Source organism: Zalophus californianus, chromosome X (assembly GCF_009762305.2).
Source record: "Zalophus californianus isolate mZalCal1 chromosome X, mZalCal1.pri.v2, whole genome shotgun sequence".
Taxonomy (NCBI): Eukaryota; Metazoa; Chordata; class Mammalia; order Carnivora; family Otariidae; genus Zalophus; species Zalophus californianus.
In genome coordinates, this window is record NC_045612.1 from 82150159 (window position 1) to 82175901 (window position 25743).

The 25743-nt window shown below is 45.8% G+C and overlaps 1 protein-coding gene across 1 annotated transcript; it reads left to right on the forward strand.

Moving 5' to 3' along the window:
- Positions 1–417: 417 nt before the first annotated feature.
- Positions 418–24321, forward strand: ITIH6 (inter-alpha-trypsin inhibitor heavy chain family member 6). Its single transcript, XM_035725449.1, is given in 16 exon segments — positions 418–519; positions 1632–1739; positions 1741–1787; positions 6610–6720; positions 7772–7999; positions 9866–9984; positions 10265–10434; positions 15417–15503; positions 15505–15537; positions 21009–21180; positions 22047–22071; positions 22073–22499; positions 22502–22703; positions 22706–23058; positions 23060–23815; positions 23818–24321. Coding segments are annotated over 16 exon segments (3444 nt in total).
- The last annotated feature ends 1422 nt before the right edge of the window (positions 24322–25743 follow it).

The window sequence follows — 25743 nt, forward strand, 5'->3', positions numbered from 1 at the left end:
ACCAAACCCTCTCTCATATCTGCAACCTTTTTAAGATGATCAGTGTTAAGCGACCTTTCTCTGGCCTCAGTTTCTGGGCTCCTCTGGATGTTTATAGGAAAGAAAAATGCCACCTTGAGCCAACATAGCAAACAGACAGACCCAGCACTCTAGTATGTTTAGCTTTTATTCATCTACAGCTGGGTGAGGGGAAAAAGGGAGGCATGGAATTGGTCCCTCTCCAGGCAAGATGCCAACCCCAGCTCTTGGACAATCCTGGATTGTATGGGCCTCGGTGCCATATTCAGAGCCTTCCCCACCCTTCAAGATAGTTCCTCTCTCTCAAGAGAAGGAATACCTGGAGGTGTAAAAGAGCAAGAATTTGGGGATCAGCTCAGACCCTATGGATGTAAACAACAGACCCAGCCCAGAGGTGAGATGTCTGGGTGAAGATGCCTCATCTGTGTCAGGTTTTTGATGACCATCCTCCTTGAACTGATATACCAGGGACCTCCTGGCCCCAGCTCACCCAGCACAAAAGTCAGTTCTGGGATGAGGGAACAAAGCTCTGGGATTTTTGAGAAAATTAGCTCTTTGGAGGGGAATAAGAGAAAGTTATTGAGTCTGTTTTCTCAGTCCTACAACTCAGAAGCTAGGACCAGAGGAAAGAGTTATTATTGCTGAGCATATGTCGGTGCTGCACCAGAGATTTTAGAGTTACTATTTCATTTAGTCCTCACAGTGTCCTCGTGAGCTAAGCTCTATTATTATCCACATCACACAGAGAAGGAAACAGAGGCTCAGAGGTTAAGACATAGTTAGGAAGTGGCAGGACCAAAATTTGAACCTAGGTCCATCTGATCCCAAATACCTTCATTTCCCACTGCCTGACACTGAGAATGAACTAGATGTATGTTATATGTGGGTAAACGGAGGGATCATGGCTTCAGGAAAGGTGAGGAAGAAGATCAATATCTTACTTGTATGTGACCTCAGTCTCTAGGCCCAGTTAACACATTGGCAAATGCGGACAAGAGTAGTATCTAGCTCAGAGAGTCAATTCGAGAATTAAATAAGATCATGGGTGCCAGGTGGTTATTGTGCTTTCAGTGCATGATGGCACTTATCAGATGCAATTTTTTATACCTGAGATCCTACAGAGGAAGAAAATATATATGTTTATCACAGTGCTTTGCATAGAGTAGGGCTCAATGAATGACAGCCACTCTATTATACTCTAAAGCCTTGCTACTCAAAGTAAAATCCATGTACTAGCAGCATCAGCATCACCTGGGAGCTGTTCAGAAAAAGCAGAATCACAGGCCCCACCCCAGACTTGCTGAATCAGAACCTACATTTTAACAAGATCTCCAGGAGACTCATGTGCATGTTAAAGTGTTGAAACACTTGTCCAGAGGTCCCTTAATTTGTGATCTTCTGAAAATCTGGTTCTGAGACTTGATAAAGCTCACAGAATATTAAGCAGATTTATGAAATGGATGACAGAGGCTGTTTTCCCTCTCTGGTCCTCAGTTTCTCCACCTGTACCCTGTGGTCTGTTCAGGAGTTCTAGGTTCCCAAGTACATGTTCCCAAGCACATGTAGGCCCAAGGTAGAGTCTACTTAACCCACCTCCCTGTCTTCTCTCTCAGCTGTTGATAACAAGCTATTGCATACATTCTACTGTGCCTTCTCACTGTGCTCACACCTTGATCATCTCTGTCCTGTTCAAGTCACAAGCTGAGGCCCATAAAGCCATTCTTTGACCTGCATCTGCCTCACCTTGCCTTTATCTCCAATTTCACTATATATGTCTGCTTCCAAACTTATTGTTTTATTCATTTGTGTGAACACTTTTTCATTCTTTTGTCCATTTTTCAGCAGAGCATAGTGATAAAGAGCATGCATTCTGAGATCAGACTTCTTGAGTTTGAATCCTGGCTCTGCCAGTTTTGGGACTCAGGACAAGTCACTTCACTTCTCAGGGTCTCATTTTACACATCTGTAAAATGGGGATAAAATTAGGACCCACTTGGAAGGATTAAATGAGTTTACATATGTGAAAGTGTCTGCTAAAATCAGTGCCAGGGACATAAGTCCCTGATAATGTTAGCTTGATTATTTTTTTAGCAAACATTTCCTGATGCCGACTGTGTGACTTGCACTGTGCTGGGTACTACGGAAAGAGGAAGATAAATTACACACAGTCCCAGCTCCCAAAGAGTTCACAGTCTAATGGGGGACAGGAAAAAGGAAGCAGATAGTTTTAATAATATGTTGGGAGAAAAGAGAAATGTGAATGCAGGATGATGGGAATGGTGGGGTCTACCAGGAAACAGTTGTTAGTTCCCCCACCCCCAGGCAGGCAGAGAAAGCCTTACAGAGATGACACATAAATTGAGGCTTGAAATATGAGATATTCACCAGGTGAGCAAGGAGAGGGCAGGGCTGGGGAATTTCAATGTCATTGGAGTGTAGGGCACAAGCAGGAGTAGAGAATGGTCAGAAATGAGATTGGAGATGTAAGGAAAGACTAGGTACTAGAAGGCTGCCAATGCCAGATCAAGTTCCTGGCCCTTACTTGGTAGTGTCCAAAACCATCTTATGTGTTTGCACACCCAACAGAAAAAAACTTGATCAGGTAATCTCCAAATATGTATATTTATTAACTTATAAATTATATATACTACTGAGCAACTATATTAGTTATAGTATGAGGCATATGCAAAAATATAAACAAAGGATGAGGGGAAAAAACACTATAAGTAGAGTGGTAATCTTTCCCATTCCCTCATGATTTATCTCCAGCACCCCCTGGAGCATGTGCACCTCACTTTAGAAATAACTATGGCCCAGGGAACCTAGGTGGCACAGTTGGTTAAGCGTCCTTCTCTTGATTTGGCTCATGATCTCAGGCTTCTGAGATCAAGCTCCCCGCCTCAGCGGGAAGTCTGCTTGAGATTCTCTCTCTCCCTCTCCCTCTGCCCCTCCACCTCATTCTCTCTTTTTGTCTCTCAAATAAATAAATAAATCTTTAAAAAACAAAGAAATAACTGTGGCCCAAAATGAGGAGACATGGCAAGGTTTTAAGCAAGGAATGACAATAATGAAATGGAGGTGGGCTGGAGGGGCCAACTGGGAAACAGAGAGCTTGTTAAGGAACCTGAGGGTTGCTGAGGGCTGGAGCAGTGCAGTGGTGGTGGGATTAGAGACCATAAAGAGGGAGAAACAACTTGATGTATGTGAAAAGTAAGTAATACAGAGATGCCAACCTGATTTCACCTTGTCTGACCTGGTAGATGACAATGCCTTCTTTGCAATGATAAAAATGGGAGAAGGAGCAGGTCAAGGGGAGATAAGTGGGGCCTCATTCGCCCAAATAACCCCTTATTGTGAACTAGAAAAGGCCCTCCCTGGCTTTGGGGAGAGGACTCAGATTTAGCAGTTGAGTAAGGCCAGCACAGGCAGTTTAAGTCTTTGCTCTGACCTCCTTCACCAGAGGGGGTCCTTGGACTGTAAACAACCGGTAAGCCTTAACAACAGCCCTGGGCTTTGTCATCTGGAACCTCCTGGCTTTGATGGGCAGATGGCACTCCCCTAGGGAGAGGAAAGTTTGGAGGAGGTGAGATGTGTGTTCCTGGCCAGGGAGTTCAGGGGAGAGGTGCTGAGGTGATTAAAGAGGGCTTCCTAGAACCATGATTTTCCATATAGGTAAGATTTGAAGGGACCAGAACCATTGCATGTGAGAAACCAGGGAAAAGAGGGAGGATCAAAAGCAAAAAAGTTAGTATGGATTTGTAGTATGAGGGCTAACCAGAGAGGTTGCTGGTCAAACGATGCAAGGGCCAAGTAGTGGGGCAGAATTTGGTTTTTTGCTTCAATAGGGAAAAAAAAACACCAAAAGAATTTTTTTTTTTTTTAATTAAGCAAAGTAGGCTGGAGGAAATGTTCTTGGGCAGACTCTGTGGAAAGTATGCTTGCTGGAGGCAGCACATACACAGAGGCCCCAGTGTGCTGCTGCCAGACCAGCTCCACCCTACACCCCCACACCTCCCAGGAGACCTTGGGACAGTGCCAGCCCAGCCCACCCCCACACTAGTGCAGCAATAGTCTGTTTCAGCTGCCTAGAAACACTTCCCGCCTGAGTGGTCTCTTCTACAAGCTGCATATCCTCCTCAAGTGTTCCTGGCAGACACTGCTTTGGTCAAATAACTTCACCCCCACCTCCACCCCACCCCCATATCTGTGCCTCAGTTTCTCCATATGAAAATGGAGACTGTTGTTTCTGCCTCTTACAGAGTTGCACTAATATTCTCTAGGACACTGAATTATCTATCACTCCTTAAAGGACAGCTCTGACCCATCCCTTCCCTTTTCAGGATTTATCCCTGACTCCTTATTCTCCATAGCAAAAGACCTCACTGCCATATGAGCTCCTTGATTCTGGTATTCAAATCCCTTTATTCTCTAGGCCTACCCAACCACTCCAAACTTCCCTCCATACCTTCTTTACCTGTACCTCTGCTCTAACTAAATACTTGCTGTTCCTTGAAACACAGTCTGTGTTTTTGTGCTGTCTATCCAGAATGGCCATTCTACAAATAATTGTTGAGTGCCTGCTGCGTGCTAGGCCATATTCCGTGCACTGTGTATACAGCAGCAAATGAGACAGACAAAATCCCTGCCCTAAAGGAGCTCACAGTCCACTGGAGAAGACAGACAAGGAAAAATTAAACATAGAAGTATATGTCAGTTTGTGGATGAGAAGTGTTACAAAGAAATAGAAAGTAGAGCAAGGGAGATACAGAGTGAATAGGAAGGTGCTATTTTAGAGTAATCAAAGATATCTCTCTGAGGAAATGACATTTGAACAAAGACCTGAAAGAAGATAGGGTGTAAGACTTGCAAAGCTCTAGAGGAAGAGTGTTCCAGACTAAGGGAACAGTCATTGTAGAAGCTCTGAGACAGGAGTATGCTGAACAAATTCAAGAAACAGCAATGAGGGCAGTGTGGATGGGGCAGAATAAATGAGGGAAAGATTAGGAGGATATGGGGTTAAAGAGGTGGCAGTGAGCCAGACTGTAAAGGGCCATGGGGCCCTTGGTGAGAACTTTGGCTTTTACTCTGAGTTAAGACAGTCACAGAGAGTTTTGAGTGAAGAAGGGACATGGCCTCATTTAGGATTAAATGATCTTTCTGACTACTGTGAAGAGAACAGATCATAAAGAGGCAAGGCTTTAAAGAGGGAAGCCAGTTAATAGGTCATTTGTCCAAGCAAGAGATGTTGGTATTTTGGACTTGGGTAGTAATGGTGGGAGTGGTAAGAAGTAGTCAGATTGTGGATGTATCTAAAGATAGAGCCAAAATTCCCTGATGGATTAGATGTGGAGTGTGAGAAGAAGAGGGGAGTCAGGCATGACTCTAAAATTTTTCAGCCAAACAACTATTTCCTGAGATAAGGAAGGCTGGGGAGGAGTAGATTGTGGAGGTGAGGGCAATACCAGGAACTAAGTTTGGGTTATGTTAAGCTTTAGGTATCTATTGGCCATTCTAGTGGAAATGTCAACTAAGCAATTAGATATGTACCTCTGGAGTTCATGAGACAGGTAAACAAGAGAGATACAGATTTGGGAGTCATCTGCATATAAATGATATTTAATTTAGAGCCATGAAGATAGATGACTTCACCTAGAGAGTGACTGTAGAAAGAACAGAGGAGGGGAAGGGGAAGTTGAGAACAGTCTTGGAGTGTCCCAAAGACTTAGAGGCCAGGAAGAGAAAGAGCCAACAAAAGAGACTAAAAAGGCATGGTCAGTGAAGAACGTATATCCAAAGTCTCCCTGTTTTTCAGACCTATCACTAAGGCCACTTCCTCTAGGACCCTTTCTTAAAGACTTGAGAAAAAAGTGCTCCCTCCCTTCTTTGAAATTTACACTCTATTAGCTTCCTTAGAGCAATGGAAAAAATTGAAGGGGGATGGTAAGCAATCTGATTTAGTATCCCATTAGTCTCTGAGTTCTCTAAGATCAAGGCCCCCTCCCTAGTCAGGCCAGATGCCTTTGCAGGGATTTGCATTTTGCTTTCACAATTTTTACCACATGTACCACCCACCATATTATTTACTTAATATAGTTTTTAAAAAATAGATACACTTTTTAAGATTACCTAAATTAGTCTTATCCTAAGCAGCAATATCTGTGAGTTCATGGGTTCAATGCGTTAGTTATATTTTAATACATATTACCTTAGACACATAATAATTACAATAAAAATGCTCAGTTGTGTCCCATACCCTTATGTGCCAAAACATGGAATTCACTCAACACTTTGAGAAATGTAAAAGTCCCAACACCAGGTCCACCATATGCCAACTGTGTGGTCTCCATTTCCCCACCTGACAAATGGAGATAATGATAACTGCTTCACCTGATTTTATCTACCTGGCCTCCCCTTCTCTTCTCTTGTTCCTTTTCTCACTCTGGTTCTATAGTACTATTTTGCTCTTTCTCCCTCCCCATCCCCCATCCTTCTCTTCCTCCAACTTTTTTGTTTGTGTCCTTCTCTCTGTGTTGCTAACCACCTCTTCTTTTCCTTTTTCTGTTTCTGTCTCTCTCATTCCTTCTCTGTAAGGACCATCAACAATGAAGTCTACATTGCAGAAGTCAAAGAGAAGCACCAGGCAAAGAAAATCTATGAGAAAGCCGATCAGCAGGGAAAGACAGTTGCTCATGTAGACATCAGGTAAGGCTTCATCCAGTCTGAAATGTGACCAATTTCATCTTAGCTGTGCGATCAGGAACTTACACATGTTTTCCCAGGGCCTCAGTTCCTACCTCTGTAAAATGGAGATAATGACCTCTACTTCATAAGATTACATGAAGATGATGTAAGTTAATATCCAAACTTGTAAGAAAGTAGGTATTCAATAAATGGGAGTTTACATCACCATTTCCACTTTCCTCCTCCTAGCAGGATGTGGCTTATTTAAGAACTGGCACTTTCTGGGGCACCTGGGTGGCTCAGTCGTTAAGCATCTGCCTTTGGCTCAGGTCATGATCCCAGGGTCCTAGGATTGAGCTTCGCATCAAGCTCCCTGCTCCGTGGGAAGCCTGCTTCTCCCTCTCCCACTCCCCCTTCTTGTGTTCCTGCTCTTGCTGTCTCTCGCTCTCTGTCTGTCAAATAAATAAATAAAATCTTAAAAAAAAAAGAACTGGCACATTCTAGTAAGGTTATATTCAAGTAAGATTTTTCTAAATTGAATCCTGTTTCCTAACTGAGTTCCATTCTACTGGCAGAAATATAAAGTCTTCCTTCAGTGTTTCCTCTCAGCTTCCAAAAAAGTTTCATCAAACACATAAACTTTAGGTTTGGCTACTGCACACTGAGGAATTAATGACATATAAACAAGTTTACTCTAAAGCATGGGGAGAGGATGGGTGTGAAGGACTATTTGATGGGAAAGAGGCATTGTGTGTAAATGAAAAACAATTTTCATAAAACAAAACATTAGCCATTTATTGTTCTATTCTACATTTAGATTTTCACCCACAGAGTTTCTTTATGTGTAAGCTGTCTGTGGATCAATTTCTCAGGCACAATATTTAGGAGTGTGAATGAGGGAGAGAGATTAATGAGCGGATGACAAGCTATGGGTAAGGGACTTAGTTGAACTGGAAGCCTGGTCAGGTCTGCTGGGGCCAGGGTGGGTATGGGCAGAACTAGATCATCTATCTGTTTTCTTCCCCCTTATGAGATCCCATCCCCTTTCCACACTCCTCCCTTTCATGTCCAGAGACTGGATATCAGACAAGTTTGGAATCTCTACTAGCCTGGCAGCAGGTACAGAGGTCACTTTTCCCCTGGTCTATCAGGGGCTGCTGCAGTGGCACCAGGGCCAGTACCTGCTGGTGGTTAGCCTGAGGCTTGGCCAATTGGTCACAAGGCTGAGTGTAGAGGTCACAGTGTCAGAAAGAATGGGCATTGGCTATATTCACATACCGTCTCTGAGGGCCAGCCGCCTGTACCAACACCCACAGAAGAATGTCGGCAGCACTATGTGTCAACCATCATATTGGCCTTCCCTAAATGGGAAACTGCACTTGGGATTCCTTTTAGTATCACTTCTGCCTTAACCTTACTGCCAAGTACCCTCTGCATTCATTGAGAAGGGGTAATGTTTGTACTTCAAAATACTTGTGTTATAAACTTGGTCTGACCCTTGCAAGCTGTGTGAAATTAACAAGTCCAATAACTTTCCAAATGCCAAGTACCCTCTGCATTCATTGAGAAGGGGTAATGTTTGTACTTCAAAATACTTGTGTTATAAACTTGGTCTGACCCTTGCAAGCTGTGTGAAATTAACAAGTCCAATAACTTTCCAAATTTCTCTTATGAAAAAATAAAATTTGCAGTAGGGGGTGCTTGTTGGGCTCCATAAAATCATGTGGTGATAAATACTGAAGTTGCAGAAGCCGACTTAACCAAACCTTGCAGAGGGCAATGGGAAGACAGTGTAAAGTGCAAGCTGCCCTTGAGGATACCATCTCAGGCTCTGTAGACCCAAGAGCTATCCCGACTGCCAACCTCGCTTTAAATTTCGTCTGCAGATGTTTGAAGGCCAGACTGGCTACATCAGAATCACTATGTGAGCTGTTAGAAATACAGATTCCTGGACCCCACCCTTCTGGATTCTGCTTCAGTAGGTTGGGGAGGGGCCCAGGAATCTATGTTTTTAACCCATTTGCAGGTGAATTTGATATCCAGCCAGATGGGAGAACCACTGAGCTGGCCTACCCACCTCCTCTGAGAGATGAATGGACAGGCACAGAGAAATCACTCATGCCATGTGGCCACCCTCACCAAAGCTGTTTAGCTTGGAGGCCTTGCCTCATTTGAGCCTGCTGGTCCAGAGGGGCAGGGTGGTATACATACGTAAAGGAGAGAGACAGCCACACAGGCCTGGGTTCCAATCCCAGCTTTGACCTTCTTGTAAGGTGGGACCCAAGGCAAATCTTGTAATTGCTCTACTTCACTTTTCCTGCCAGTACAATGGGGAGATGCCATCTATAGCCCAGGACCATTGTGAGAATTTGAGAAAATTCCTTCTTACAAATCACTGGTGCAGTCTCATGAAGATGTGATGATAACTGTAATTGTTTGAGCACTTACTAAGAACCAAGTACGGTTCCAAATGCTTTACATAAATGGTCTCATTTAATCCCCACAATCACTGTCTATGAAATAAGAGCTATTATCATTCCCGTGCTATGGATGAGGAGACTGAGGCTTAGAGCGTGTGAATAACTTGTCCAAGGTCCCACAGGCAGCATCTGAGTCCTTGCAGGCTGCACTCTTAAGCCCTAAGCTATAAATGGCAGCTCCCTCCCCCTTCTCCTGAAAGGTTAAAACAGAGGGTAGAGCCAATCCTGTGGGGAAAAAACAGAACAAAGACCTCTCAAAGGAAGGAAGCCAAGGGAATGTATGTAAGCAGGCGCCTCAGAGAGTATGGGGGCTCAGTTTGCCCCTAAGCTTCCTGGCAGCTGTAGCAGGAAGGAGGGGGGAAGCAGAATTCCCAAGGTTCCATTTTCTGGAAAAAAGGAGGCACAGAGACATGTCTAAATGGACATTTGTCTTGGGTTGGAATTCCAGAAGAGTTGATCTTGTGGCCGGCTCGGCAAACATCCGGGACCAGAAAATCATCTGTGATTTCATGAGGCGCTAAAAGCCTTATTCTCACACGTGATTCTGAGAGTCAGAAGGCAGAGGGGGAAGAAAACACATAAAATTCTATCCCAGAGGAGAACCTTGCTAGGCTGCAACTTCCCACAGCAGTAAGGGGCATGGGAGGGGACCTAGGCCCTGTTTCTGTGTTTGTCTCTCTCCACAGCACACACCACACAGCCTCTGTGGGAGGAGACGCAGGTCCCTGGTCTACCTGGGGACATGACACTCCTCCAGAGACTGGGCCCAGGGATGGAGGGCACGTGAGCCAGGCTGGTGTTGTGGGTGAGGGTCAGACTTCCAGAGCCTGGGAGCTGTGGGGAGGGCTGGGTCTGTCAGCCTGGGCCTGCAGGAAGAGGCAGAACAGGAGGAGCTAGTTGTGGGATTTGGAGAGGATTATAGCACTGGGGCAAGTGGAAGGGTGTTGTAAGCAGGAGGAGCAGCAGGTGGTGCAGGGTTTGCTTTTCCCCATGCTCAGATATTGCCCCTTTTGCTGTCCGCTTTCCTGGATTTCTGCTTGGTGAGCCTTCCATGCCACCCATCTCAACCCTCCCCACCCACACAGGTGAGGCTGACTTGCCCCCATCCACCAGGATTGAGAAGGGAGAGACCTGTGTCTGAATCACCTTCTGCCCAACACTGCAAGACCAGTCTGCCTTCTCCAGCTCAGGCATCTTGGCCCACTTTGTGGTCCAGTACGATGTAGTCATGGAGGGCATCACTGGAGACGTGCAGGTGAGGGAGCCAGGGGAATGGAAAGAGTCAGACAGGCCTGGCCAGTAATCTGGCTTCTGCAAGTTGCTCATCTGGTTTTCCCTAGAGATCAGTGAGGACGAGTGAACACGGACAGAATGTAGTATAGGGACACATGACTTCACACCATAGGAGACACATGTGCTTCCTCTAAGTGTTAGAGACCTGGAACTGTATAAATTGAATAAAACTCCAAATGAACCCATTCCTTTTTTTTTTTTTTTAAGATTCTATTTATTTGAGTGAGAGAGAGAGAGCACGCAGGAGCAGGGCAGGGGGAGGGGGAGGGGCAGAGGGAGAAGCAGACTCCCCACCGAGCAGGGAGCCCCCCACACAGGGCTCCATCCCAGGACCCTGGGATCATGACCTGAGCTGAAGGCAGATGCTTAACCCACCGAGCCACCCAGGCACTCTGAAGTGTATCCATTCCTAATTGAATCGAGTTATAGCCCACTCTTAACCAGTCCTTTTGGAAAGTGAACCATTGGCCCGTAATTGGTCTCTCACACTCATGGGGCTCTCACAATTTCTGCAGCTCTGATGCTCTCATGTTCCCTCACACTTTCTTGCCGTCTCTAAGTTTTAAGAATTCTTTTTGCCTCACCTGAGCCATCGGCCTAAACAGGGAGCCCTTAATTCTGAGCTCACACATTCGTGAAGAATATGCAGAGATCCCATGCTCTGCCAGAGGGTTAGAGCACGGATCCAAGACCCTTGGCTTGACAACAACGATTGCATGGCAGCCTGAGATGTCTGCTCCCAGCCTTCCTTTCCTGCCATACCTCTCACCACCTGCAGCACACAAACCACCCTCTGGCTGCCCCACACCACACCACACCACACCACACCACACCACACCACACCACACCACACCACACCATACAACACCACACCACATGCCTTTCTTCAAAAACACCTGAATTTGCCACCCATTTGTTTCTGAGCATTTGCTCATACTATCTGCTTGCCCTGGGAATGTCTTCTCCCTCTTTTCTCCACTTGTCCTCGTCCTTGAAGACCTAGCTCAAGTGCCACCTCTCTGATGACCCCAGCCCACGGACAATTCCTCTGTCTGCTCTGGGCTAATATAGTGCTTTGGTAACACCTCTTCCCATGCACATATTTACTCATTCATTCATACGTGGATACATCACCACCAAGCAGAGCTACTCTAGCCCAGTCCTGTCCTCATTGACTCTGGGATCTCAGAAATGAGGTGGACACAACCCCTAGTCTTCCTTTGGAACATCCCAGTCCCTAAGCAGCCGGATACACAGAGCTTCGGCAGTCATAAACAGTTCTAAATGCTGCGTATAAATCTGTAATGGGTTATGTGCAGATACCGCTGAGGAGGGTTCCAGGAAAGCCTTCCTAAAGGAGTTGGCCTTTAAATTAGCCTGGGAAAATATGAATAGATTCTACCTCTGCCTGGATCGATAGTGTGAAGGGAATAGCATGCAGAGAGAGTGGGGGACAGTATGTGCAGAGGCACAGAGGTATGGTACAGCCTGTTGTGTAGGGGGAATAAAATAATTCTCTCTCAGAATAGGAGCTGAGGGTACCCTGCCAGTAGGTGGCAGCAGGGGCCTTAACCTGGTGTTCAATCATGTGGGTGTGTAAATTGAGGTATTTGTCGGCTTCCTATTCTTTACCTTTTTGACCATTGCCTGGAGCAGAACTATAATTAGAACAGATGTAATTAGGCACTAAATAGCAAGACAGATACTCCCATTTACTGTGTGCCCTGACTCCTGCATCCCCTACCAAGAACCCCTCAATTGACCTCCCATTCCTGCTTGAGTATGCCCATCTTTCAAAATCCAGCACATTCACCCCTTCATTCACTCAGTTGGGACTCCGTACGTACCTAATCTGCTTCATGCCCACTGCTGGCTGATGCTGGGAACCCTGAAGTGCATCACACACAGATCCTATTCACTGTCTCTGGGTGAAACAGACAGACACACACACACACACACACACACACACACACAAGATGAGAAGTGCTCTTCCAGTGACAACACAAGCTGGGATGGATGCCATCGCGAGGGAAGAAGGTGGTCAAGCAGGGCTCCCCGGCCGAAGTAAAGACCGACCTGGGTTAAAGAATACAAAACCGTGTACCAAGTTGGGAGAGGGGCTGTGGAAAGGGAAAGGCATTCTAGCCAACCGGGGGCTGCCTGATACAGGGAATAAAGGCTGGAAATACCCAGGGGTGTTTAGGGAGCCTCAAGTAGGTTGGAGTTCCTGGAGCATTGATTTGAGGCACAAGAAACGGTAAGAGGTGAGACCGAAGGCTACGAGTGCTGCAGGGGCATGATAAGGAACATGGAATATGTCTTGAAGGTGACAAGGGAGCCATGAGAGGGAATAACATTATGGGGTTTGAGTTTAGAAAGACCCGACTGAGCAGCTGCTGCAAAGATGCATGGATGGGAGGGGCCACAATAGAAGCAGCAGAACCAAAGAGAAAGAAGTCTTGAATCTGGGTTTTGTTAGTTTGGGATGGAGAGGAAGGGTGGGCCTGAGATATATCCAGCAGATTAAACCAGAAGGAATCTGTGGCTGGTTGGATGTGGGGAGTGAGGGGCACAGGAAGATTCAAGGGTGACACCAAGGTTTGTATCTGGAGTGACCATGTGGATGATAGGGTCTGTAAATGACAAAGGCACACAAGGGCAGGATGGGGGAAATATATGAATTTATTGTTTGGGCAAAATACATTGGAGGCATCTTCAGACACCCAAGGGAATGGGTCCAACGGTGATCAGGTATGCAGTTGTGGAGGGGAAAGAGTGGAGAGCATTGGATTGGAGAAAGAGGTATTGGGTCATCATGGAGATTCAGGGACTGAAAATACGAGAGCTAGGGAAGTGACCCAGGGAGAATGTGTTGAGCCAGAAGAGCAGATCCAGGATGGCAATTGCTAAGGCACAGCTTCCCAGTCCAGCAGCCATTGATCTCCTCAGCTCTCTGGGTATCCAGCCCCACCAGCTGCCAGCAGTCTGCTCAGAGCTCTATATCCCCACCATTTCCCTCCATTGTGCTACACAAGCATAATCATTTTCTTTGCATGCCACGACTGAAAAAAATTTATCAGGAAGCACTGCTTAAGGGACGGGGGAGAAAATGGAGCTCAAGTAAGAGGCTGAATCAAATGGGCCAGAAATCTGGTAGGAGAATAAGGAGAGTTTGCCATCTCTGATTCCCAGGACAGAAGATTCTTCTTGGGACCAAAAGTGATTGCCAGTTGTGAAATACATCAGGGAGCTGCAGTCCAATAAGAATCAAAATACACCCATGGAGTTTGGAAACCAACTAGTTATTGTTGCCTTTAGTGAGAGAAGAGTCAGTGTGTGGTGGGGGCTGAAGCCAGTCTGTGGTGTGGAGAGGAATAAGCTGGAGGTGGGCAGACCACTGTAGGTGATGATTTCATTACCTTGGCATGCTGCAGGGAGGAGAGAAGATGGTTTGAAGTTTTGATGGGATTGGGATCAATGGGGACTGTCTTAGTGGATGGAAGAGACACAACACTTTCCGCATCCTAAAGAAGACCCAGTAGCATGTGTGGGGCAGGTTGGAGAGAAGGGTCTGACTGGTGGAGGAGGTGCCGGAGGCTGGGAGTGCATGGGGTCCAGGACAGGACTGTCTGGTCCTTAATAGAGGAAGAGGTGTATGGGTGTGTGAACCCTGTGCAAGGGTGGCATGGGCAGTCCAAGGGACATGGCCTGGTGCCCTTAATTTTCTTCATTAGGAAGGAAAGGAAACATTTCCTGCCAAGTGAGGTGGCATGGCAGCTGAGGGGAGCGTGAGAGTTTGGTGCCCTGGGTCATGCTTCTGGCTTATAAGATGTGAGGTGTGAGGCCACCATGAGGAGATAAGAATGTGATTTTTCTGGAAACACTCACCTGCCCAGGTTATGGGAGGAATAGGAGGGCAGCTGGTCTCTGCCTTGGTTGGGCCTGGGCAGTTGCAAGATGGACGACCCAGGCCTTTGAGAACTGCTGTAGAGTGCCAGGGGAAAGTGGAGACAGAGCCCCCATATGCACTTGTGAATTAATTCAAAGGCTGGAGTGGAAGGAAAGAGCAAGATGTCCTCCTTTATCCTCCTTTCCCCCTGAGAGAGGAGGAGATAGTGTGTTCAGCCTTGCCATTCAGAGAGCTCCTGAATGGCAGAGAGGAGAATAAAGCTGGCTGTCCCAAGGCAGGGCTTACTTCAGGCTACTGAGCAGCATAGACCCTCCGCAAGCCCATACTTCCCTAGGCTGAGCTGACACTGGTCCTGGGGGCCCTCCCAGCTCCCCCCTCCACTTCCCTTAGCTGTTCCAGCCCCCAGGCTCTGCAGAGGGGAGATGGAGTGGGGGAAGGGGGTCAGCAGCCAATCACATCCCTGGCAGGCCAAGGCATCTGCACCTGGTCTAACCAATCCCCTCTGAACAAACAGCTCACTCAGCCTCTGCTCCCTCCTTCCCTGCTTACTCTGCCCAGCAACAGCAGAAAGGAGGTTTAAGGAGGAGAGGGAAGCCCTGCAAACTCCCAGCCCCTGGCAGCAATGGAGCTGGGCCCCTGGCTCACTCTATAGAGGGAGGTTAAAACAATACTTACAGTTCCTGGAGCCCAGGCAAAATGTCCCCAGGGGCCCTCAAGACTGTGCAAGTCAGCTCTCATGGACAGGAACTCACATATTACAGAGATCCTGATCCTTGGAGCCTTGGGCCACAAGCCAGTCTCATTCACTCCACAGCTCTGGGGCAGGCCCTGGGCTGACAGCCTGAACAGCAGAGACACAGTTCTGGTGGAGGAGATGGACATTGAAACAAACAATCGCACAGATGCCTAATTTAACTAGAAACAGAGGCAGGGCCTAGGGAGGAAAAAGGCAGGGTGTTATGTTGGAGAACAAGAGGGGACCTGAGTTAGACTGCCTTTCACAGTTCTTGTTGGTTTCACTTCTTTTTGTCCAGATTTACGAGGGCTATTTTATTCATTACTTTGCCCCCATAGCCCTCCCACCTGTCAAGAAAAACGTGGTATTCCTTATTGACATGAGCGGCTGGCTCTAAGTTTGGCACCACGATGAAGCAGGTAGCAAGGACCCAGCAGACCTGTCATAGTTCTTGTTTTAGAAGGCTCGGAAAGCAGAGAGTATGGGAACAGTGGTCCCCTGGGACCAGAGACTCTACCTCCCTTCACCCTGGGATCTTATAGGCCGAGGCCTACCTTAGGGTCCTGGTAACCTTGCACATCAGGAGCCATGTAGACCCGAAACCACAGAATACTGGGAACATTGAAACACTGGACAATGGGACTGTAACCATCAAGACCCTTAATGACAAAACTTCAGATCGCCAAGGGGCCCAGAGTCATAGAACCTGCAAGCTGGAGAACTCTGGTGTCATAAAACCTGAGTCAACAAATAAAAAGAAAATCATAGTCAATTTAGACTCTGAACCTTCCAGAGGCCACAGGTTTGTTTTGTGCTGGTTTGTTTATTTTACTTCAAAGCCAGAAAAATACAGTGCACTGGTATTGTAGTGCGTGCTTAGAAACTACAGAGTCCTGGGTCCATCTAGATCTAAATATTGTAGCCCTTCTACCAGAGTACCCTTAGAACAGAATACTGGAGCCATAGGCCAAAGAGATTTTGAGTTTAGAACCTGAATCCATAAAGTTCTGGAAGCAGTATTTTGAACTCCAATACTCTGGGACTCTAGAATTATAAAATTCAAGTGACCTGGAGCAGTATAGTCTATGTGCCTTGAAGTTCTGAACCATAGAGCCCATGGGACCTAAGGCTACTAACTTGTATTTTAGGGTGTAACCAAACCGGGGGAAGGGAAATATTGAGAGCTGTCTTTTGCAGTCTTAAGTGTAGGGGAAAGGATATACCCAACTCCAAACTTTTCTAGCCTTTCCATCTCAACTAAGGTCAGGAAAAAGCTGAGGAGCACTTGTGGAGGTCATAGTTCAGGGGCATAGGTGCCCTAAAAGACTGAGACCTGAGCATCGAACTATGAGATGCTTCTCCTTCCCCCACACAGTATCACCACATGCACTGCATTCCTGTATAACAACAGGAGATTACAGCTGACAGAACTGGAAACCTAGACTCTTTAAGAAAGAATATCCCGAGAAACCCAAGACAATGGAGGAGTCAAAAACAAGGACCCTAAAAGAAATTTTTGCCTCTGACACATGCAACTGTAGCAACTAGCAAGCACAACCTAATTCCTAGCCAGATAAACATAGAATCTCCCACTAAAGACCTATTTACCTCAGGTCTTTTTACGTGATACATCATGTCTGCTTTCACCAAAAACTTACAAGCCATGCTAAAATGAAAAAACACAGTCCAAAAAGATGAATCAACCATCAGAACCACACTGATATGGCAGAGAAATTATTAGACCTGGAATTTTAAATGGCCATGACTAATATGCTACGGGCTCTAATGGGAAAAGTGGATAACATGCAAGAACAGACAGGTAATGCAAACAGAGATGGATACCCTGAGAAAAGCAAAAGTAAATGCTAGAAATATAAAACACTGTAACAGGAATGAAAAATGCCTTTGGTGTGGGCTCGTTAGGAGACTGAACATGGACAAAGAACAAGTCAATAAGCTTGAGGATGTGTTAATAGGAACTTCCCAAACTGAAAAGCAAAGAGAATAAAGAATGTAAAACAAAATAAGACAAAAGAGAATATCTAAGAACTGTGTACAATTACAAAAGTACAACACATATGTGTAATGGGAACACCAGAAGGAGAAGAAAGAAAATAACAGAAGAAATATTTGAAGGAATACTGGGTACAGATTTTCCAAAATAAATGACAGTCACTAAACCACAGGTCTAGGAAGCTCAGAGAACACCATGCAGGATAAATACCAAAAAGATCTGCACATAGGCATATCCTATTCAAACTGCAGAAAATCAAAGGAAACGTTCTAAAAAAGAAAAAAAAAGCCCATGGAGAAGATCACCTTACTTATACAGGAACAAGAATAAGAATTACCTTGGACTTCTCTTGAGAAACCATGCAACCAAAAAAAAAAAAAAAAAAAAAGAGTGAACTGAAATATTTAACGTGTGGAAGAACAACAAAACAAAGCAAACAAACAAACAAAAAAACCCCAAAAACTACCAGCCTAAAATTCTGTATACAGCAAAATTGTCTTTCCAACGTGAAAGAGATAGAAAGACTATTAGGCAAACAAAAATTGAGGGAATTGTTGCTGGTAGACCTGCCTTGCACAGGCAAATGTGAAAAAAAGTTTTCAGAGAGAAGGGAAGTGGTGTAGTTCAGATATTTGGGTCTACATAAAGAAAGAAAGAGTGTTAGGGAAGGAATGAATTAAGGTAAAATGAACTCTTTTCTTTTTTAATTAATTGTTCTAACAAAAACTGTTCAAAATAATAACAGAAATAATGTGTTCAGTGAATACAGCTTATTGATAATTGAAATTAATGACTGCAATGTTATATAAGAGACAGGAGGGGTGGATTGGGAATATTCTGTCATGAGGTACTTGTACTACACATGAAGCTATAGTGTTTTTTGAAAGCGGACTTGGATTAGTTGTAAAAGCATATTGCACACTCTAGGGAAACCACTAAGAAAAATAATTTGAAACCATAATGGCTCTGCTAAAAGACAAGAGAAAATGGGATCATATAAAACACTCAGTTAAAACCACAGAAGACAGAAAAAGAGTAGAAGACCGAAAAAAAGGAGGAAGGAAGGAAGGACGGAAGGACGGAAGGAAGGAAGGAAGGAAAAGAAAAGAAAAACAAGGGCAGCAAGTAGAAAAGGGTTAAAAACATGGCAAATATTATTGTACCTATAACAGTGATCACTTTAACTGTGAATGGTCTAAATACACCTATTAAAAGACAGAGACTCTCAGTGTTGATTAAAACCAAACAGAACCTAACAAAAACAAACAAACAAAAAAACCAGACCCAACGATGTGTTGTCTACAAGAAACCCATTTTAAATATAAAGACACAGACAGATTAAAAGTAGTGGGTATGGAAAAAAATAAAAGATACCATGCTGAACACTAATAAAAAAGCTGGAGCAGCTATATTAATTTCAGACAAAGTAGACTTTAGAGCATGTAAATTATCAGGGATAAAGAGATGCATTGTATAAAGGAACAAAAAGCAAATTTCCCTGACAGATAACACACTGCTTGATCTCTTGGTAGATATGGCATCGTTTGCATGGAGGATCTGATTCACAAGATCTATATTACTGTAAAGTGTTTCAAAGAAGCAAAAGACTTCCAGTGGCCCTTCAAATTATCTTCTCCATGAGGTGGAATGAAGAAAAGATCACCCATTTTGTGGAAGGTGCAGATGCTGGCAATAGGGAAGACCAGATCAACAGCTTATTAGAAGGATAAACTAAGGTATCTACCATCATTATTCCTGCAATCTGGCCAGTTAATACACAACGACTGCTTTCAGACTGAAAAAGAAATCTTATATAACTATAATTATATAATGGCTCTCCAAGAAGACATGACAATCCTTAATGTGTAATGCACCTAACAGTAGAACGTCAAAAGACATGAGGCAAACACTGATAGAAACTGCAAGGAGAAATAGATGAAACCGCTGTTATATAGTTAGAGACTTCAGCTCCCTTCTATCACAAATGGACAGATCCAGCAGGCACAAAATCAGTAAGGACATAGTTTAACTGAACAACACCATCAATCAGTTGGATCTAATTGACATCTACACAGTACCTCATCCAACAACAGCACAATACACAACCGTCTCAAGCTCACGTCAAACATTTGCCAAGGTAGACTCCATTGTGGGCCATAAAACACGCCTTAACAAATTTAAAAGAATATAAATCGTACAATAAATATATGCTCTCAGACCAAGTGGAATTAAACTAGAAATCAGTAACAGAAAGATAGCTGGAAAATCTCAGTAGATTAAACAACATACTTCTAAAAACATAATTTGTCTCTGGTTAACGGGAGATTCTCGGGAAGGGCCATCATGCTCTATGTTGCAGTCCTCTGAATGAAAACAAGAATGAATGGTTAAATCCTTAAAACCATACAACACTTAGGCCTTAGTACCTTGTATAGAAATAACCTTTCAGCCTTGAGCAAGACCTCAGCTCCCTATTCCAGAATGTGTGACCTGAGCTCATCCTGTGGCAGGAAAGACTCTGATCCACTTGAAAGCATTCAAGGCATCTTCTATCAGTTTAAGGTGTAGAGAAAGGTGGGCCACAAGTGGTATTCCTTGTGGTCTCTGAAATCTATAACAATATAAAATTTTGAAGGCATAATGTTTAACATCTCCAGAATATGGATTTGAGTCCCTGGTTCATCGGTGACTAGTTGTGTGACCCTGAGCAAGTCACTCCAACTCTCTGAGCCTCAGCGTTGTCACTGATAAAACGGGTATAATATCAGTACCTTTTTCATTGTGTTGCTATGACAATTAAATGAGCTGATGCATCTAAGCATTTGGCACAGTGCCTGGAACATAACAAGTGCCCCATAAGTGGTACCTAATTCTAGGACCTACATTCCGTATTCCCCGAACCTCCTATGTGCCCAGCCCTATGCTAGGTATTGTCATGGAGAAGGGAGCCAAAAGGAAGAAGCATTCGAAGCCCTGTTCTCAGAGGGCTCAACATCTCTGTGGAAAATGAAAATATTCTACGTATGACAGTCAGCAAACCATCTGGGACAGGGAAAAGCTGGGTACAAGGGGCGTGGGTCAAAGTAAGCAATCAAGGAAGGGCTGCTCAGAGAAGGAGCAGTGAAGATACGGATAAGTAAAGGGGAAGTGGGAAGGTCTGTTATCCAAGGGGCTCAACAAGAGCAAAGTTGTGGAGAAAAAAAAAAATGGAATCTGGGTTATCTGGGGGCTGGTGAGAAGACCCGCCTGGAAGAAATGGAAGATGAGGTAAAAGAACAGATTACATAGGGCAGAACTAAAGCATGCCAAAGTCGCTGAAAGGAAGTTATAAAGACCTAGAATCATAAAGCTCTTAAGCTTTAAGGTCCTGGAATCACTGAATCCTGGGTCATGCGGTCCAGGAACCATGGAACACACAGGATTCTAGCACCCTGAATGCACAGAGCTTGAACCTTCTAGACCACCACTGTCTAATAGAACTATCTTGATGATGGAAATGTTCTAAAGTTCTGAGGTGTCCCATACAGTAGCCACTGCTCTGCAATAACTCTCGTGTGGTTATTGGACACTTGAAATGTGGCTACTGAAAATAAAGAAACAGGATTTAACATTTTTTTCCTTTTAATTTTAACTAACTTACGTTTAAGTAGCTACATGTGGCTAGCAGTTACCATTGGACAGTGTAGGTCTAGACTTAGATCCATAGGGCCTATAGCATTTTGCCCTGAGAATTCTAGACTTCCGGAGTGCCAGAGTCCGAGAGCCTTAAAACCATACAGCACTTAGGCCTTAGTACCTTGTATAGACATAACCTTTCAGTCTTGAGCAAGACCTCCAGCCTTGGTCCATCTCCTTCACTTCATCCATATCCCACAGACTGAAAAGGCCACGAATGTGATCCTGGGTGACCTGCGGGTCAACGACCACTCCAACATCATCACCTTTTCTGACTCGGTTAGTGTCTAGAAAGCTGGAGGCTCCATCCAGGCTACCATCCAGAATATCCACAGCACCAAGGACTACCTGGGTCACATGGAAGCTGATGGTTGTAAGTGTTAGACCTACCCACTCAAATGGATGGGCTGTGGTAATGTGGGGAATTCCTTTTTATTTATTATTTATTATTTATTTATGTTTTCTGTTTTAGGTAGGCTCCACACTCAACGTGGGGCTCAAACTCGTGACCCTAAGATTAAGAATCATGTGCTCTACCGCCTGAGCCAGCCAGGTGTCCCAGATGTGGGGAACTCTTGAAATGCTCCCTTCATTCCCCCATCCACCTCACCTCTCACAATACCTGAAATATCACTATTATATTTTATCCAAATATGTCCCTTCATCCTTCTGGGTCCCTTTTCCTAGCAGAAAGGACATAGCACTATGTATTTTAGGGCACATTCTTCTTTGGCCCTGAGTTTCTTTAAAGCATATACTCAGAAGAATTTGCCAAAACTTTTTAAAATCAATAATCTACATATTTATTTCCAAGCATTTGGTCAAGCTGCCGTCCTGATTCTGGCTTTTGATCAGTCGTCTCTCGGAGAAGTACTGAAGTCTCCCCCACCCACCACCTCCTGTCAACTCAGCCCTTTCTTACCCTGTAGCATGGAGGTGGGGTTGCTATCATTGGGGAGCTGCCTGTCTGACTAGAGAATTAAGATATCCCCCCAAGAAACAGGCAAATCATAGTCTGAGACAGGGAATGATAAAAGCCAAGGACATGTGGGCCCCACTGTCAGATCTCAGGGAACCTGTGTGGGAGTGGGGGAGTTGGGAAGGATAAGTAGCAGAAACAGTCTGAGCAAAGATAAGGAGAAATGACTGAGCCTGAGAGGTTGGTGAGGTGCCCAGAGTGTCTGCAATGGGGATAGAAATAACGAGAAAAGATGGTCTCACAGTCAGCTTCCCAATTAGGGACCAACGTTCAACCAGCTCTGCTAAACCATAGCAATGCTAAACCACAGCAATCAGGAGACTGGACGGGGCCCCAGTGTGGGGAGGATTCCTCTCATCATCTTCCTGACAGATGGGGAGCCCACAGCCAGTGTGATGACCCCCAGGGTGATCCTCTCCAACATCTGTCAGGTGCTGGGCAACAGGGTGTCCCTTTTCAGTTTGGCCTCTGGGGATGAGGCTGACTTCCCATTGCTGTGTCACCTGCCCCTGGAGAACTAGGGAGCAGCCCGGTGCATGTATGAGGGCACTGATGCATCCCTACAGCTGGAGGACCTCTATGAGGAGGGCCTCTCCATGCCTCTGCTGGCAGACGTGCATCTGGACTGCCTGGGTGGCTTGGTTGGGGCCTCCCCTTGGGCCTTTCCCCCCAGTTATTCTGGGGGCTCAGAACTGGTGGTGGCAGGACAAGTGCAGGCAGGCAGGCAGGCAAGCAGGAACTGGGCATCCACCTGGCAGCCCGTGGCCCCAAGGGTCAGCTTCTTGTGGCCTGCCACAGTGAGGTGGCCACCAACAGCAGCCAGAAGAACTTTGGTGTCCCAGGGGAGCCAGCCTACTATGTAGCCCACTTCACTGGCTGCCTCTGGGCCTACATCACCATTGGAGAGTTGCTGAGGGGTGCTTCCCAGCCCGTGACACCACCACTCTCCACCTGCTGGCTGCCAAAGTCCTCAACCTGTCCCTTGAATACAACTTTGTCACACCTCTGACTTCACTGGTCATGGTGCAGCCCAAGGAGGCAAGTGGGAAGGCTAGGATACAGACTTCCACTGCAGCTGGACCAGGCACCATTATGCCCTCACCCACCAGCAGGCATGGCCTAGAGACAGGCACAGCCCAGTCAGCCTTGGTACCCAAGGTGTCTCCCAAATCAAGGCTTGTGAAACCAAGGTCCTATTTATCCTCAACGACTCCTGCTTCTACAGAAATTATGCCCAGTTCCAAGGAGTTGGAGCCGCTGGGTCAGAGCACTAAGTACCCTATCCACCCCAGCACACCCAAAGCCCCCAAATCCAGCACGACAGGATTCTGGACCTTTGGTTCAGCCAACTCTCAGAATAAAAACTGCTGCCTTTGGGCCCTCAAACTCTGGTGCCCTGTTGCTTACGAAGCCCAGCGCACCATCACACCAGAATCCTGGTACCCTATTACCCATGAATTCCAAGACACAAGTCCCACCTCTGAATCCTGGCACCCTATCCCAGCCCAAAGCTGGCATTATGAAACATGTTATTCCACTGCCCTCCGAACCTGGTGCTCCATCACAACCCAAACTGGGTGTTCTATCACACTCTCAACCTGGGGTACTCACATCACAGTCACCCAAAAGCTTGCCACAGCCCAAGCCTGGAGTCTCCACACTTCAGATCCTCAAATACCTACCACACACTAGACCAAATGTTCCTGCTCACACGACCCCAGACAATCTGTCACACCCTAACCCCAGGATCCTCTTACCTTAGACCCCTAAGATAATCCCATCACCTCTTAAATCTAGTACCCTACCTCCCCAAAATTACCCAAGCTTATCATTTTCCAAACCTAAGACCCCAATCCCCAATAAACCCAGAACCCCATTACCCCCCAGACCTGCCAGACCTATGCCCCCACCTCCTCAGGATCTAAGCACATTCACAAGCACAACCTCAAGTCCCGCAAGTCCCAGCAGTACCATGACCACCTCTGTCCTTGGAGAAGCCCTCCCTATTACCTTTGACTCCGCCTTGCCCTCTCAGCTGCCCCGAGAAAGCTCTGGCATCAGCATGACCTGCTGCTGGGGCCCCAAAGCACCAGGCAAATTCTGGGACTCTCTGTGTCAGAAGTCCCAACAGTGGGCCTACCGAGCAGCTCCAGGCCTGTGCCAGAAGGCAGCCCCCCAAACCTGCCAGTCTCGCTGCCTTCTGGCACCCCCCCTGAGGCAGTCAGCCTACTCCATCTCCCTGAGGAGCTAGAGCTGCTGTCTGAGTCAATGGTGGAGTCCATGATCATGGAGTCCTTGAATCCACCGGCTTTCTATACCTTCCTCACTCCTGATGAAGATGGTGAGTGCCATGGGCAAGAGGTCAAGCCATGCGGGGGAGGTATGAATGGAGAGCTCCAGGGATTGGGAGCGTACAAGGCTTCTGCAGAATCTAGTGATGACAGTTGCCTGATTGCTTGCTTTGAAACTTTGAATCAGCTACTTAACCTCTCTGGGCCTCAGTACATAAGCACAGAATTAGGGGAGGGAGGTTAAGACTGGGAAGGCTAAACAGAAACAATCTGGTCAAGCTGAGGTTTTGACATTTGCTTTGTCGGACAAGAGAATTGCTCATGCTTCCCAAGCAGGGTAGGGATACAGGGTTCTAAATGGAAGCACCACTGGGTAAGACAGGTCTGATTAGTTCTTTTGTGCTCTGTAAACCGCCCTGCTAACAGAGAGGGGTACACAAATTGGAAAAGATAATAGTTATTATCTTTAAATTGCCCAAAGACTGTGAAGTAATAACAGTTAACATTTTTTTAGTCCTTCCTATGTGCAGGTAGTCGTCTACATTTTGCACTTTCAGTCCCTCATTTAATACGCACACACACACACACACACAACCTGTTGACATCTGCATTTTACTCATGGGGGGAAACTGAAGTACAGAGAACTGAAGTAACTTATTCCATGTCACACAACTAGGAAGAGATTTGGACCTACATTAATTTGGTCGTAGACTGAATGTGCTCCACCACTCCTTTGTTCTGTCTTCCTAAGAAGAGTGACATTTCCTGGGAGACCTTATAGGACGGGATTAGAACCAGTTGGTGGTGGCAGTAAGTCACAGGGATACAAATCTGGGCATGAGATCCTTGACATGCCCCTCCACCACCCGCCAATATCCCATCCATCTTCAATTCTTGGCAATATTACCTCTGACATATTTGCCAAATGCACCCACTTCTCACCACCCCAACTGTCACTATCTTAGGGCAGATTACCATCGTGTCTACCCTAGAAAACCGGTCCAGTCTCCTCACTGGTCTCCCTGCTTCCTCTCTCAGGAGATTTTTTTTTTTTTTTTTTTTTGCCATTCTTCCCCAGCAGCAAAAGGATCGTTTAAAAAACAAAGATTACTTCATGTCCCTTTCTTACTTAGCCCCCCTAAAGGGTTTCCCATCACACCAGGAATGAAGTCCAAAGTTTTCTTTATAGCCTACAAGGCCCTGCGTGATCTGCCCTCTATCTCATACCCTTCTGACCTCACTTTCTCCCACTCACTCTCTGAACTCTAGCCCCCCTGGCCTCCTCTCTATTCACTAATGGGCCCTGCCTCAACCCCATCTCCACTCAGGGATCTCTCTCAAGCTATTCCCTCTGTTTGATAATCGCTCTGCCCTGCCCTGCCCCCTGTGTACCATCTTCATCTCTTGCATTGCCACTCAAATTCCAGATCACACCTTAGATCTCAGCTCAGATGTCCTTCCCACCCTCTCCCCAACCGCCCCAGACTTAATCAAATACCTGTAATTCCCTCAGTCACTTTATTATTTTTTTCTGGGGCTCCTGGCTGGTTCAGTCAGTAGAGCATGTGACCCTTGATCTCGGGGTTGTGAGTTCGAGCCCCATGTTGGGATGTAGAGATTACTTAAAAATAATACTGGGTGTTGTATGTAAGTGATGAATCACTGA